Source organism: Accipiter gentilis, chromosome 27 (genome assembly GCF_929443795.1).
Source record: "Accipiter gentilis chromosome 27, bAccGen1.1, whole genome shotgun sequence".
In the NCBI taxonomy this organism is placed as follows: domain Eukaryota; kingdom Metazoa; phylum Chordata; class Aves; order Accipitriformes; family Accipitridae; genus Astur; species Astur gentilis.
This window is the reverse complement of record NC_064906.1, coordinates 1,134,858-1,150,945: the sequence shown is the minus strand read 5'-3', so window position 1 is coordinate 1,150,945 and position 16,088 is coordinate 1,134,858. Positions and strand designations below refer to the sequence as shown.

General features: G+C 37.6%; 1 protein-coding gene across 7 annotated transcripts in view; it reads right to left on the bottom strand.

Moving 5' to 3' along the window:
- Positions 1-16,088, bottom strand: part of PTPRM (protein tyrosine phosphatase receptor type M) — a 523,234-nt gene that overhangs the window by 390,445 nt on the left and 116,701 nt on the right. For all 7 annotated transcript variants that reach the window (XM_049830233.1, XM_049830234.1, XM_049830235.1 and 4 more), the window contains exon 2: positions 11,256-11,378. In XM_049830233.1, the coding sequence (XP_049686190.1) occupies positions 11,256-11,378 (123 nt within the window). The remainder of the gene's footprint in view (positions 1-11,255; positions 11,379-16,088) is intronic.

Here is a 16,088-nt window from a genome sequence, read left to right as displayed (position 1 = left end):
TAGAGTGCTTAGGTGCTTCTAGGAATAGGTGACAATGTTCCACTCTATAATTCTATAGAGGAGTTTCCACCATCATTGTTTTGAACTTGTGCACCCCAATTTCACTCTTATCCCACTGTAGGTTTCTACAAGCCTTTCTGAGCCTAGGTCTCACTCTCACCTTCTTCTGATCTGAAAGTCTTTGGGGTGTTTGGAACAGCTGAATGGCACAACAGCAACTAATGAACTGTGAAGTATATCCTGCCCCGTCATGCTCCAGCAGAAACCAGAACACCACAAGAGTTCACTGTGACACCTAGAACAGGTAAAGACTGTAAGAGTATGGGGAACAGGAACTCAGATCTGGCAGAAGGACATTCCCCCCCCCCTATAGTAAAATTTTAAGTAACAATACAATCATATTTCAACTTAATGCAAAATCGTAGTATATGAAGTTACTGGTGAGAAAAGTGCATCTCTAGCTTCCATGTTTTAATATGAATATGTATGTATTGAAAAGTGCTTTTCAAATCTGTATCATGTGAGAAGCACAGAACTGTGATCAATTGCTTGCATGCAATTATCACAAATATTTGATGTTATTAGCTGCTGCAACATTGTGACTTGGATAATTACCTGCACCTGTTTTCTCATAATTAAACGGCTTGTGTACATCATTAAATTTTCTATGAGGTCCAGACAGTATTTTTTTTCCTTTGTGCTACTGAAATGAAGATGATTAGAAATGTTGTGACTTCTAGATGAAGAATGCATTATTTCAGCTGGTGAGGGAAAAAACTATATTGCTTTAACACTGAGAACAAAAGTACTGAGCTCTTTAATTCAGCTCATGGAATTAATGAAAGCCTTTTAATTGCTTCTTTTCTGACTCTGAGTTCTGCAAACACATACAACGGAATTAAGACTGTCTGGCATATTGGGAAGTCTGATTGCTTCAAATACAAGAGGACTTAAAAACAATACAAAATCGAATCCATACAATTTGTTTGTGTACTAACCTAGCTCTGCAGCCACGTTTGCCACCTGACATACTGCCACATGACTGGCCTCAACTTGGGAGCAGAAGTCCAAAAAGTGTAGACATCTGCAGACACTTGAAGCCACACTGCAAGCAGAAGTTCTAGGTGGCTATATATAGTCTCCTAAACATCTGCCTTTGGTTGAACCAATTACTTTCATTGAAAAAATGTTAATGCCTACATGGTAAGTGAAGAAACTTCACGGTCTGCAAAATTTTAGACATTTTCCAGTACACTTCTACTGTATATCAGATTTAAAAATATTACATAGCGTACTTCCTACAAGGCTTGGTTAAGGTTAATGAAGTAATTTAAACCACACAAATCTATGCTAAAAGGAGGATGACAAAGGGAGATGCTAAAAATACATTGTTCTTAAACTTGACAAAAATATTGTTTTGGTTGGAATATGGGCCTGGTTTTGACACTGATAAGGAAGAAGCTTTCCTTATCACTATCTTGTTCAGAGTAATTTCAAATTCAACCCAAAGAAAAAGTATTCTGTGAATGACAGGTTTGCCAAACAGCTTTCTGATGCAGCATTTAATGACCTCTGCCTGAAATCACTCAAATCAATGACTTTTTGGCCACTCTTACTATAGTCACAGCTCAAGCTGCTAATAACATACTATCAGTCATCAATGCCTGCCAACAAATTAAGTGCTGTGAGAATGAATGAAAAAATCTCCCATAAATCTAATTGAGACAAGAATTCCCTCTTTAATTTCAGCAAAAAGCCTTAAAACAATATGCCAAGAAAATGATTCCCTGAGGAATCATGGTGTTTGTTCTCCTAAAGAGGAGTGATGGAGTCCGTCTCCAGATCACTGCCATTTTAACTATGAATATGATCTCGTCATATAGAAGAACTGTCTTAAAAGATAAACTTCTAACTCAGGAAATAACTGACTTAGCCCCTGAAACGGAGACAGTCACGTTACACACTTTAAAGCCTGTAGATGCAAGGAAACGTTTTGATCCACTCTTTATTAGTTTCTAAAGGGCAGGATGGATGAGAAGAAGTCTAATGGGATAAGCATGAGACTGAAAAGCCCTGAAGACTGCAAGAAATTAAGAGACTTTTTTTTCCAGTAGATTAATTACTAAACAAGAAAAAGCTTCTTTAGGAATACTCTGATTATTCCCCTTCCTCCTGGTCTTGCAATGAAGTGAGTGCAGCTCCTAGAGGAGCACAGGATTTTTACTGGTCACAGCTTTTCTCAAACTGGCTACGCATTTTCATTCTGCAATAGAAGAAAACAGCCAGGCAGACAAGGATAAAAATTGTACTGCTACTTAGAACAAGCCTGTTGAAACTGGAGCAGAAACTGCAGTGGTTTCAGTAAGATACCCATGGCAGGGAAGGTACAGTAACATAGCCTTCAGCACTGAGTGAGTACCTAGGGAACTCCACACTAAAGCACGTGCTACTTCATGTTACTATGGGGTCCCAAACTACCTAGAATAAGGCTTTCTGAGGTACATTAACATGTCTGAGGCATATCTTCAGGAAGGAAAATTTACATTCTGTGTGGTCTTTTCTGAACCAAGAGCCTCCACCAGAATTAACTGAATTTTTCATTTCCAGACCAATATTGCAGTTGAAAAAATGCCAATTCACCATAAGGTAATGCAAAGGTAGTTGTCCTGAGTCCCTGACAAAATACTTTAATCATTATTTACTGGCTTTACAACATGAAGCACTCTCCCCCTCTTCTGTTGGCATACTCCTGTCTCATCCAAAGAACTCCTCGTGAACACTGCAGGGCGGGAAAACAAACAGTTATTCAGTGTACTTCTACTTTTAGTTTAGCAGGGAAATCTGAAACAAGATTCTGATGCACTTAACCAGGAGGATAGTGTCTGGCACTATGGGTGAAGATGGGAGAGAGACTGGGTTCCTAATGTGTAGCAGCAAAACTTTGTAATCCTGAACATTTTTGTTGTCAAGAAATCCATTTCAAACCCAGCTCCAGTGTCTAGCTTATCATGTTAGCTGCTTCTCAGCATATATTATAGCAGGTGTTATATATAACCTCAGCAGGAATATGTAATCACAGCAAGGTAAATGAGTTAGGCTAGAGGGCTTGGTTAGCACTGTGTGGCACTACATCGTGTTACACAGAAATACCCTCAACAGTCAACATTATTTTCGAGGTTGCTTTGAGAATACTCTGGTTTAATGAGAAGTGAATTCCCAGACCTTTCATATAGCCTGTATCTGACTTCTATGAAAGAGGACAGTTCCTCAAATGTTAAAAAAGTCATGATTTATCATACCATCATTTTCCTGTCAAACATCTTTAACAAATCTTTATCAAGTACTGGTGGATTCTAACGTGGCATCTCCCCCTCACTTCCATAAGTTGCAGCACGTTCTGTGATTTTGCACTCAAACATCATAGGGCTGCTGGAATGCATAAGAAAACAGGACAACTGTTATCCTCCTCCTGGTAAGTTACAGTTACAAACACTAAAGAAAGCCCATTGCTTCAAATGAAAATTTGAAAGTCAGTCATCTACGTTGGGCATTACTTCACAAACCAGACTGTTTATATTCAAAATACTTCATTCTACAAAAGAAGAAAAAAGTGTAAAATAAAAGTGATATGTAGAGAACATCTACAACAAAATATTAAATAAACCATTTTGTCTAAAATCTATTGGGCTTCTAGGCAAAATACACTCAAATAACTTGTCTAGTTGGCTTATTAAGCAAGCTAGGAACATTGCCCATCAGAGATTCTGATACCCATTAATCTTTTACTTCCCTTTGCAAGAATACTGGATGCTTAATATTTGTAATAAATAAAAAGTATTTGTGCCAGGTGCTGAAACCTGTAAGTCAGGTCAGAAGTTACAAAAATGACCATAAGATTCCTTTAAGTTATTACAACAAACAATACCTCAGACGTAGCTGGTGGCATTTTGGCTGTTGAACAAAGCTGTTAAGCGCACTACTCACTAAGTCTTTAAGTATGTCTTTAAAGTAGCTAACCCCTTTAGTGCTTGCACTGTAGCCATGTCAGCACAAAGCTAGCTGGGTCCATACTCAGGCAGTTTGCTCTGGCTGACCTCCATGTTGCTCCGTATTAGCAGCAACTGATACTAGGTTACGCAGTTATTGGACACTGGCTTGAATGTGTCAACACGAACTGCAGCTGCTTGCAAAAGAGGCATGTCCTTAATGCCTGCAGCTATTACCTGGATGTGCAATAAAATGCTAAACATGCTAGTGTTCCAGGTCTAGAAAACTCTACGAAAAAATGTAACTTGAACACAGTGGACAAGGTACAACTCCCGCACCTTGATAGTACTTCATGTTATCTCTGGATAGCATTCAAATGAGTTAAAAAATGCAGCTATTTAAAGTAATCTGGGAGAAACAGCATTGGGTAAGAAACATATTTAATTCTCTTCTATATGAATGTAAACAGAAGAAAAGCATCCCTGCTAACACTGAACACAATGCAGTGCTAAAATATACTTAATTATAAAATACTCATCACAATGGAAAGTCAAAGTACTATAACTTCACATGGTAAGGCATTGAAATTGGCTTTAACATAGACTTGCCAACTGATCGCTTTATTTGTCTTTTAAAATGGATCACTTCTACAGACAATTAAACAACAATGTACGTTTTTCACACAACCACTTCACATTCTATAGCATTAAATACTCCTTTAAATCAGTATCTTGGTTTATGGACTATCTGCTAGCTATGCATATCTGGTAACTAGGTATTGAAAGGTCATTTTAAACAATAATTAATACAAGCATTATATGCATTTTCTGCAGACACTGCACAGACATTGCTAAACATTAAGCAATGATAGATATTCAGGATACAAATAACCATAGTACACCATTCAAAAAATTACATATAGCCATGAAAATTGTATGTTTTCACCACAAATAGCACAAACAGAATCCTCATCCTGGTTTTGACCAGCACTATATTAAACACAGAAGACTTCACTGCTGAAAACATGCTTTGAATGCACTGAATGGCAGCCTGTGAAGATTTGATTTATAACTGATTTTGAACTATTCTAAAATAAATGAAAGGCTGATACCAGTGACTCATTGCAAATGCACTGACACCCCTTCAGGGATTGAACCACTGCACTGAAGAAAAATTATGTCCTTTAGAAATCAACTGGAACTGTGAAGAACTGTAGAAAGATTTTACACAACTGAATACATGGACATTTGTTAAGAAAATACATGGACATGAACAGAAACAATATCCAGCAAATGACAAATAGAGCGGGCTCTTGAAAATATTTGCATTTCTTGCAGTAATCTGTAGAATTCTAACTGCATCACTGTCAGTTTATATACTGCTACAGTGAGTCTGGTCACTAACACAATGCACTCAAATATCTCAAAAATTCTGTTTTGATTTGAAGTTTGCATACTTCTCTGTTTTGTTTGTTTGTTTGTTTTTTCTCATCTGAGTTTTCTCAAATCTCACCCTGCTCATTCCTTGGACTACTCCTGATCTTGCCTAACTCACCGTTTCAGAGCTCTGACCCTGCATTCTCTTCTCTTCACTGTTGTCTGTATCCCAGTCGTTCTCAATCGGTAAACCAGCACCCATACATACACCTGTATGTGTCCATATATATATCTACATACACATTAATTCTTCAGCTTGTAAACCCCACCCCTTCTTAATCCAACCAACACCTCTGTTGCTCTAGGTTCTTCTGTACTTCCCTTCTAGGTACACTGGCAGGTGTCAGAAAGATGGCTTCACTACTGATGTCTCACACACCCAGCCTGCATTCCTTCCTATAAAGATCTATTCCTTCCTATAAACATCATGGAATAAGCAATAGTTTTGAGTTTTAATGTAAAGTACCAGAGCACGCTGTGGGAACACCACAACGCCAAAATGCTGACAGGCCATAATGAGTTGGATGGGACATAAGCATAAATGGGACTATGGAGTGAGAGTAGAGCAGGCATAGGCCAGAGAAAGAAATCAAGATCTGGGAGATCAACAAAAAAATCACATTAGAAATGGGGGAAGAGACGCTCCAGAAGATTGTTTATGTTTATTTGCTTTATAACAGGACCGGGGAGCACTACACAAGAACTGCTAAGTAAACACAAAAATAAAAAATGGAATAAATGAATGAGGTAAGGAAACAGCACTGATCAGAACAGCGTGAATGTGTTTAGGCATAGTTGTTTTTTTTAAACAGACACAATGACAAAAGAAAGTTTTAAAAACAATGAGCTCACATATGTGTTTAGAGGGAGCACCTTCCACCAGTGAGGCAACATGAAGGAAAGCATAAAGATCTCTCCCTGAACATTTACCAACTAGATGAAGACTTCTATCATGATGTAGCAGAAAGCAAAACTGGTATAATGACACTTACGCTAATATAAGATAACTAAAGAGGTAACAGACAAAGAATCGAGATAAGTAGCTCATATTTGATGCAGTACAGAGGGGAAACCCTTCTGTACCAAAATGAAAAAAAGTCAAAGCAGCTGGTTTGGAAAAGGATCTTTCCAACTGCATTCCAAATGCAAAGAAATGGCTTATAGATACCTGCGGGCCATAAATCTGCAAGAATTTGGCATAAATTATTATGTTCTAAATTTGCTATTTTCTAAAAGAAAGCCAAAACTGAAGATGCTGTCTATGTGACATAAGCAATATTAGAAGAGTGGTGCTACTGTCCATACTGATCAAAAATGTCATTACAAAAAAAATCTCATCCAAGTGATAAATTGGGTTGGGCATGTCTTTGCTGGTGAGTTGACCTTGGCTGGCTGCCAGACATCTACCCAGCCGCTCTCTCACTCCCCTTTCTCAACAGGCAACAGGGAGAAAATGAGATGAAAAATCTCATGAATTGAGATAAAGACAGGGACATCACTCACCAATTGCTGTCAGGGGCAAACCAGACTCAACTTGGAGAAAATTAATTTATTGCTGATTAGAGTAAGCTAGTGAGAAACAATGACAAAACTAAAAGCACCTTCCCCCACCCCACTCCTTCCCAGCTTCACTTTACTCCTTCATTCCCAACTTTTCTACGTCCTCCCCCCCGAGCAGCACAGGGGCATGGGGAATAGGGGTTGTGGTCAGTTTGTAACGCTTCATCTCTGCTGCTCCTTCCTCCTCCTACTTTTCCCCTGCTCCAGCATGGGGTCCCTTCCACAGGAGACAGTCCTTCATGAACTGCTCCAATGTGGGTCCTTCCCATGGGCTGCAGTTCTTTAAGAACTGCTGCAGCATGAGTCCTTTCCACAGGGTACAGTGCTTCAGGATTGTCCTGCTCCAGTGTGGGTACCCCACAGGCCACAGGTCCCACCAGAAAACCTGCTCCTGCATGGCCTCCTCTCCACGGGCTGCAGCTCCTGCCAGGAGCCTGCTCCAGTGTGGGCTCTCCACTGGTTGCAGCTTCCTTCAGGGTATGTCGACCTGGGGATGGATAGTATGGGATCCTCCACAGGCTGCAGCATGGATACCTGCTCCAGCATGGTCCTTCATGGACTGCAGGGCACAACCTGCTTCACCATGGTCTTCTCCATGGACTGCAGGGGAGTCTCTGCTCCAATGCCTCTCTCACATTTTTCTCACTCCTCTCTCTCACAGCTGCTGCTCAGCTTTTTTTACCCTTTCTTAAATATGCTATCCCAGAGGTGCCACCAGCATCACTAAGGGGCTCAGCTGTGCCCTGTGGTGGGTCCACTGGAGCCAGCTGGAAGTGGATGCATCCAACATGGGCCAGCCCCTGGTCTCTTCTCACAGAGGCTGCTCCTGCAGCCCCCCTGCCCTGCTGCCAACACCTTTCCAATAGACTAATCTACTGGGTTTGGGCATGTTTTTCTGAAGACATCTTTACTGGACTACAGCTAGAGGGTTTACAGTTAGCTATAGTTGTAAATGTGTATTAAAAAACCACATTAATATCAAACTGCTGTAACCATTCTATAGGACAATACAAGGTGGCATTAATAACGACTAAGTGATTCTATAACTGTAGTTTTAAACACTATTATAAACATATATTCTTGGAACAGAAAGACACGGACAAAGAGAGGCTGAGAAAAGGGAAGAGCCACCCTTCCTACACCACTTACTCCATCTGACTCACAGGACACTTGAAACAGAAGACCAGTGGCTTAAACACTCTCACTTAATCCATACAAATATATACAGAAATATATACATGTCATTACTTTTGGAGTCTGTTTAATGCAGTTTCAGATTAGTACTGACTCATGTTTATATTTATCAAGAAAATTAGAGCACTAGCAGCCTGCTTACTTTAGTAGCAATAGCTTCATATTTCTCTACTACAGTAACAGTCCAACAAGGATTAAAGTCCACTGTAAGAAAAACTTTTAGAAACTTTTTATTATTATCTTTGATACAACTTAGCAATTTTTAATCTAAAACTAGATCTCACAGAGAACTATTAATGTTCACCAACATGTAAATATATACTGTGTACGTTAATGTGTGCACACACATGCATGAATGTTATATGACATTTCTTTTGTCCCACTGAAATAACATACCAAGCCAAATCTCTAAGTACAGCTATGCTCTCAACAGTCTCATGTGGATTAAAATAAATCAAATGCCATAACTACTGTGCTTCCCCCTGATTGCCACCAAATTATACAAAACATTATATATTGACATCAACTCACTCACTGGAGCATATTGCCTGAAATTAGGAATGTTATATGCATTAATTTTTTGTACTGACAAGGGACTACTGAACTGAGAGTTCTTGTTTCATAGTATTACAACATTGTTGCATAAAGCATTTTGCTTTCAAGCCAAAAATTCCCCACAAACCATTAATCTAAGATGTTCTATTCATTATCATCTGAAGTGACTTTTTCTAAAATATGTTGCACAGAAACTGCTGACAAACTACTTGAAATCAATTTTTTAAGCGTATCACATAACACTCTGGCTAAGGCTAACTGAAAACTAATTAAAACCATTAAGAAGATGATTTGAACAAGAACAGGAAAAAACTGTCTAGATGAAATTATGAGGAAAAATTAGATACCACTTGACTGAATTGTGCCCTTAGACACACTACTTCTCATTTGCAAAAAATGAGCATTTCTTTTCCTCTCGAAGGGGTTTTTGACCTTTTAAGGCACCAATATCCACAACCCTCCTTAGACTAACTTGCTTGTCTTCTGACCCAAGACTCCCAAAGCATGTTTCACTTCCTTTATGGGCAGAACTAAAATTCCCTAAACTCTAAATATAATTTATTACCAAATTTAATATCTTTTTTACTTGATCATCAGAACATTATTTTAGTCTTCTGATAAAAAGGCAGGAAGACAAGTAAGAAACAAGTTGTACGACATCTGATAAATGAATTTACATATATACAATTTTTCTCTCCATAAAAATACCAGTCCCTAGTCTGGACTCCTCCCCCTGGGAAAACAAACCAAACCAAAAAATCTTCAAGCCTATGGTCATCACAGAAAAGAACATAGATTTGAACTTCTTCTGTCTGCCAAGAAGACTGAACAACATATCCTGACAATTGCTTTCACAAAATCCAACTAGGGAGAGTAATGAATGAAATTTGGAACAGAAAGAGAATTTCCAATGGTGTGATTGAGAAAAAGAATGTATAGCTTGTACTGCAAGCCAAGATGACTGATAAACTACGTGTGTTAGCTCCAACTTGAGAAACAGTATTAAGCACTAATGAAATAGTCCAGAAAATTTTTAGGAGTGTGTGCCAACACCACTGGACAAGAGCCAGTTTGAAAAGGAATTTGCAAGAACCTCCTTTATTCCAAATGATGAACACAATATAGCATGACGATCCAAGTGCCAGGACTCAGGCGAACTGAACATTCATCTTGAATTTGGGAGTCCTACCTTTGTCAGAGGAAACAAAGTGCTGAAGGAAAAGGCACTTCAGTTCAACCATCTACCTCAGGTGTGATGTTGTCCACAACACATGGCAACATTCATAAATCTATAGTGAAAACCACTGAGAACATTTTACAAGTGAATGATATCTACGGCTGATTAGTGCATACATTAGTGCATTTATTAGTCTACAGTGATGAGTACATACATTCAGGTTTTGTTTATATAGCCACTTCTGAACATTCACACTGTTTATTTCCTAATTCCCTTCTCCAAAAATGAGAAACATTTGCTTGAGAAGGACAACTATTACAGAGACTTTACACAAGTGCCAAAGTACGTTACAGGTGCTTTAAAGAACTAATAGAAATGGATGTGAAACACCAGGACATTCATTTGCAATGCTTTTAAGTGTTCTGGACATATTTATACTAAATTATATGTCTAATGCAGAAGTCCCATGATATTACAACCAGTGATTTTATGAAGTGGTCTTTTTGTTTTGGCTACTTTTAGGTGACAATAGTCACAAGAGGCTCAGTCTTTAAAAAGCCAAAGAAGATGCTGAGCTGGGCTGCAGACAATCATCACCCAGGAGATGGAGCACAGTACATGGGGGAACTCTTAACAAGTCTAGATAAAAAATGTGAAAAAAGAATGATAAATTTTAGGCTAGTGAATAGTTTAAAACCAATGATCAGATTTTACATATTTGTGTGGCAGAAGTGGTAAAGGAACGACTGTATTACCAGAGTAAGTTTATAGTTCAGCAGAATGCAAGGGTTGTTGCTGTGGATTTAGGTCCAACTGCATGCAGTGCACAAAGTACATTAAATAATTGTATAACAACTGCCTTTTAATAATAACATTGAGGCCCTTTGTTTCAAGACACCTCTCTTCTCCTTTTTCTCTCACCTCTTTTTCACTTTCCATTTCTTTTCAGGACAGATTTTGTTTAATATCTCTTTCAATGAAAATGCCTAAGGACATCTTTGTTTTATCTCTTACTATTCCCTCTTCCTCTGAGTCTTCCTGAGTAGTCCTGTCTGCCTGTTTCTAGTACCACTTCATATTCATTTTCATGCCATCACTGTTTTCTTTCTGCCTTCCCTGATGACACGGAGTTTCTATTTCTACTTTCTAACCCGTATGTTCCCCACACAATGAAAGGAGACCTTTGCTTTGCAAAACATCCCTCACAAAAATCACTGGTAAGATCCGAGTATTGCAATAAACAAACAGATTTAGACAAAGTAGCATTCTAACAATAGTACTGTCAAAAAACACTGAATAAACATAAGCTAATGTCAAAGAGAAACAAAGCAAAATAAAAGACCAACCAGATGGCATCCCTTGACCTGAGGAGGGCTTTATTGGTGTGTTCATCTGATCCCAGTTAAGATCATCATCATCTGACTGACTATAGCCACAGGAACTGAGAGGCTCATCAAAGGTACAGCATCCTGTAAAAGAGACACAAAGATAAAAATTACACAAGGCATGTAGGTAACAGATTATGAATCTCTAATCCTAACATGATTCAATGCAGGCTGTATAATTTTTAAATATCTTTTAATACAAATTATTATATATTTATTAATCATCACTTTCTGAGAGGGCATAAAACCTTGTCATCATAAGAACAAAATCCCAAGGGTAAAAGAGGAGATTTAGAACAGTAGACAAATTTTCTCCTATGACACTATCATCAGGTATCAAAAATAAACCAGCAAAATAAAAAGCAGTAAAACTCAGATCACAAAATGATTGAATGATTAGCATTCTTCAGGAAAAACAAACTATTCCATGCCTGAGAGTCTACATTTTAGAAAAAAAACCTGTAAGTGTGGGAACATCAGCTCCCATTTCTGTATCTTGGTTTCCAAGTAAAGGAAGACCTAGCTGCTCTCAGGTGTGCTGTGCTGCAAACAGATACCAGCCGGGGCGTTTGTGGGATCAGTGCCTCTGGTACAATACAGCACATCTATCTCAAAAAGCCAATCTATGTGCAGCCTCAAACTCTCTGAAAGAAAACAGTATTATTTCCTCTCTTTTACCCATTCTCTTCTAGGTAATTTAGAAAAGAATAACATGTTATAAAAGCTTACACTATCCCAAGCTGGTGCAGGGAAAAGTCTAATGTCATAAATTTAGAAGAATGGAATCTAACATCCACAAGAAAACAGAAAAGGTTATGGTTTTCCCTTTGGTACAGAGGAAACTTTTCTAGCTTTTTTACATCATTCTCTTCTAACAGGAGACTAATACAGGGTTACCAAATTCTGTTTTCTTTGATGTTTGATGTTTCGCTCCAGTGAAGAATGACATCTTTCCTACTCAGGAAAACAAATATAACCCCAGTCACAGATATTTCAGTCCATATTAAAGTAAACTCTGCAGCTGTTCAAACAAAACTAAACTTTAGGGCTATTCATCATCTTTACTATCTGTCTACAGGCACACCAGGATTAGGCTTGCCCAGCTGTATTAAAATAGGAAACAAACAAAAATCTAGCTTTAAAAAAGACTTTAAAAAATCTAAATTTTCCTAGGACATTATAAATAGCATTACAGAATACCTTATCAAAAAGTAGAAAACAAAATTTCATTACACCTGACAAGCTTTACCTAACTGAAGTCCAGCCTTCCTAATAGCTAAGTCCCAGTGTGTTTTTGAGATTCATGGCAAGCACTTTGCAAGCATATAAACTTCATGAGAAATTACTTTTAGATGCAATCAGCAAATAATTTCATTTTTTGTTCTCTTACAGTGCCATTGGTCTTTATAGACATATCGTACTTGCCCTGCCTTTGGATACAGGTCATCCTATACTGGTCTCTGTTCTAAAATATCTTTCTATAGGAAGTTTTCATGAGCTTTAGGTTTATCAGGGAAATTGGCACCTCTGGACACTGCATCTTTCTGTACAATTTTAAGTGCACAAGATTCAATTAGATAGTCCAGTGGGAACAGAAACCCATTGAAGAACTCTCAACTCCAACTCCAATATATCTAACAACAGATATAAATCATCTCTCTCCTAATGTTAAATAAATTCAGAAATGCAAGAGATTTGTATAAAGTGTACCAAATAACACCTGCAACATTTCCAGTGGGAAGGCTTAGAAAATTAGGCAGCCATTTACACATTTGTTCTACTATTTGCATAAATATTACTTCAAACTTCATAAATTACGCCACAAGCTAAGTTTCAGACACAAAAGCAAAACATCAACTTTTACAGACCTATTTGTGCTTTTTTATAAAAAATAAAAAAAGAAAAACCCAAACCACAGGTGAAGCAAAAGGTAGTTTCTTTGCAAAGGTACTGCAAATGATACTAGGACATAAATTTAAATATCAAGTTACACAGTGTGCAATGTAGTCAAGCTTGGCAAAAAATATACACCCAAATAAAACCTGGCATAAATCAGGGTTTACAATTCAAACACAGGCCTAATGAATGTATAGAATAGCTCCCATACCTCATTACATCATACATATCTCTAGCAATAAGAAGATACAGAAAACTTTAAGGTGTTTTCTTGCTCAAACCCAGAAGTGCAGCCAAGCACTGCAAAATGTCCAATTCTACAAAAATCGCAAGAGTTTGTGATTCCAGATGGTTAGGAAAGGCTTCTCCCCTTCTCACTAGTTAAGAAGATGTTAAAAACATAGATAAGTAGAACAACAGTTCTACTTGTCTAGACCATTTGTCTGTCAATGCATGACTGTTTCTCACTGCTTGCTTTTTCTTCATTTCTCTTGTGAATCTATGGCTGAATCTGTCAGGATTTCTTTTATTTTTTTCCTTTTATCTGTGCCATTTACATCCTCCAAACCTTTGTGAATTTACTATCTTATAACTTCCTCAAAATGGGTATCTAATCTTCACATCTGCTATAGGAAGAGTTTAAAAAGAACTTTTGAACTCCTCCTTCTATTCCTAAGTCAATTCCACCCACAACTAATAAACAAACTGTAGCAAGTATTGCTACGAGTAATCAAATTGTACAGCCAGAGAATTGACTAGCTTACAGAAGATCTCTAACAGCACAGATACCAAGCCATGTTTCTTTCTACAGCCAGCCACTAAGAATAAGATGAATACCAATGAAGGCTTTGCACAACCATGACTTTTTGGAAAGTCGTTTTGTAAATTAAAATAGCATACATGGCATATATAGCTGTTGGAAGTATAGGCAAGTTTATAGACTGAACCAAGAATAAACACAGAACATCTTACTGGAAAAAAAGAAAAGCTTAGCCAAATTAGCCAAGTAACAATTACTGTAAATCAAGAGTCATTGACTGTCCTAATGGCTTATGCCTGCTCCCCAAAGTTCTGATCCTCACATCTGACCATATTACAAATAACATTAAGTTCTTTAGAAACGGGTCATGACATTTGACAAAACCCTACCTTTGCGTCTAACTCAAGCCCTCTTGCCTTTTGCAGTGCTTCACCTATTTTCTAGTCACGATGCTCTTACTGTACAAGGTTTCCACTTCATAAAAAGTTATCCACATATGATATCAACAAGGACTGTAAAATCTGAAAAATTTTCAGTCTTTAATGTCTCCCATTTGTTGCCCTGTTTTGAAAGACAAGCTACTGCCAAGATAAGCAGTTGTTCATAATCAGGTGGCACACTTGAGAAATTCTGTCCTTTTTTGCTATTAGAATTTGTAATAACAATCAAAATACCTATTATCTGCTATATAGTTTAATCAAGCAAAACAATTTCCCTGCCTGTTACACTGGTATTACAGTTTGGATAGCCGAACTGTATTTTAAAGGATGAATTCTGTGCTGACTGAAATATTTCTAAGTAAAAGAGGAGATACATATCCCATTAAGATTCTTTGGCTTATGCTGCATTTTATAGATATTTCTGGATTCCTAATTGACAAATGCACAAGATGCAACACAGTCTATTAAAGCCTACAGTTCTTTCAACTGCAATTTTCCATTTAACCATCATGAATCCAGTTCAATATAACTAAGTCATTGACCAAATGTAGTCCTTTTTGCAAGTTTCTATTTTTATTTGGTAAATTACTTGAGAACTTGAAAAATTTATGAGGCTAAAGGAAGAATATAATTTAAGATGAAAGCAACCAATTAAAGTAAATGGGATAAAGAACACACTATATTTTTCCTAATGTGAATAAAGTTTTATTCAAAGTATTCTGTGTTACAGACTGTAACTACGACATCTGTTACAAAGTATTCTCAAAGAATACCTTATCAAAAAGTAGGATAATAGAAGACAAAAATCAGTTCAGTGACAAAAGCTAACATAGAAAAAAGTTCAAGTTATGCTGCACACTGCTTTATTTTTGTTGGTCTTATATATTGCAAAGATCTCAGATCAATATGTACTTTCTATGAAAAATTTGCTGCCAAATGCGTAAGTGCTGAAACTTGCAATGCTTATGAGTATCAACACTAGCATTAGCAAGGAACATATGTGTATACTAGAACTGATACAAGGGCCCTGCTTTGGGATAAAATACATTTTTTCTTTATAGCTCTATGGTTTCTGGTCTGCCATAGTACCATGAATTCTATTGCAGAATAGGTGAACCCAGAAGATGAGTTTACTGAATCCCACATTTTATTAGTATTCTTATTAATCTCATTTTAAAAGTATTCTAAATTCTATCTCTATTTTCAATTTCATACTGCAAATGGTTTATGCTGATTAACTCTAAGTACAATGTAGCTATTCTTTGAAACAGAAATAAAGGTTTTGATATCTGATCCGAAAGTTGGGTGTCCAGACCACATGTCATATCAGGGGGCTTTGATAATGCAATGAAAGATTAATCTCCTATTAGGCAGAGGCTCCTTTCTTTCCGTCTATAAAAAGGAGCCTCTGCCCAAACCAAGAATATAGCATTCCTCAGCCAGCCACATTCCCTCCTGTCCTCGTGAACATCCCTGCATCCAACAGCAATGGACCAAGCACATCACCTGGACCACAAACCAAGGCAAATGACAAGTGAAATAACTGAAAACTGTGACAAACTGCAATTGTTAAGCTTGACGAGATCGTGAACGAGTCAGCTTTCATCCCTAAGGGTTAATGCTCAGGACCATGAGGCAGCATTACCGTGCTGCCTTGTGCTCCCTTTTACATTTTTGAAGTTTCAGATTTCAGGGCAA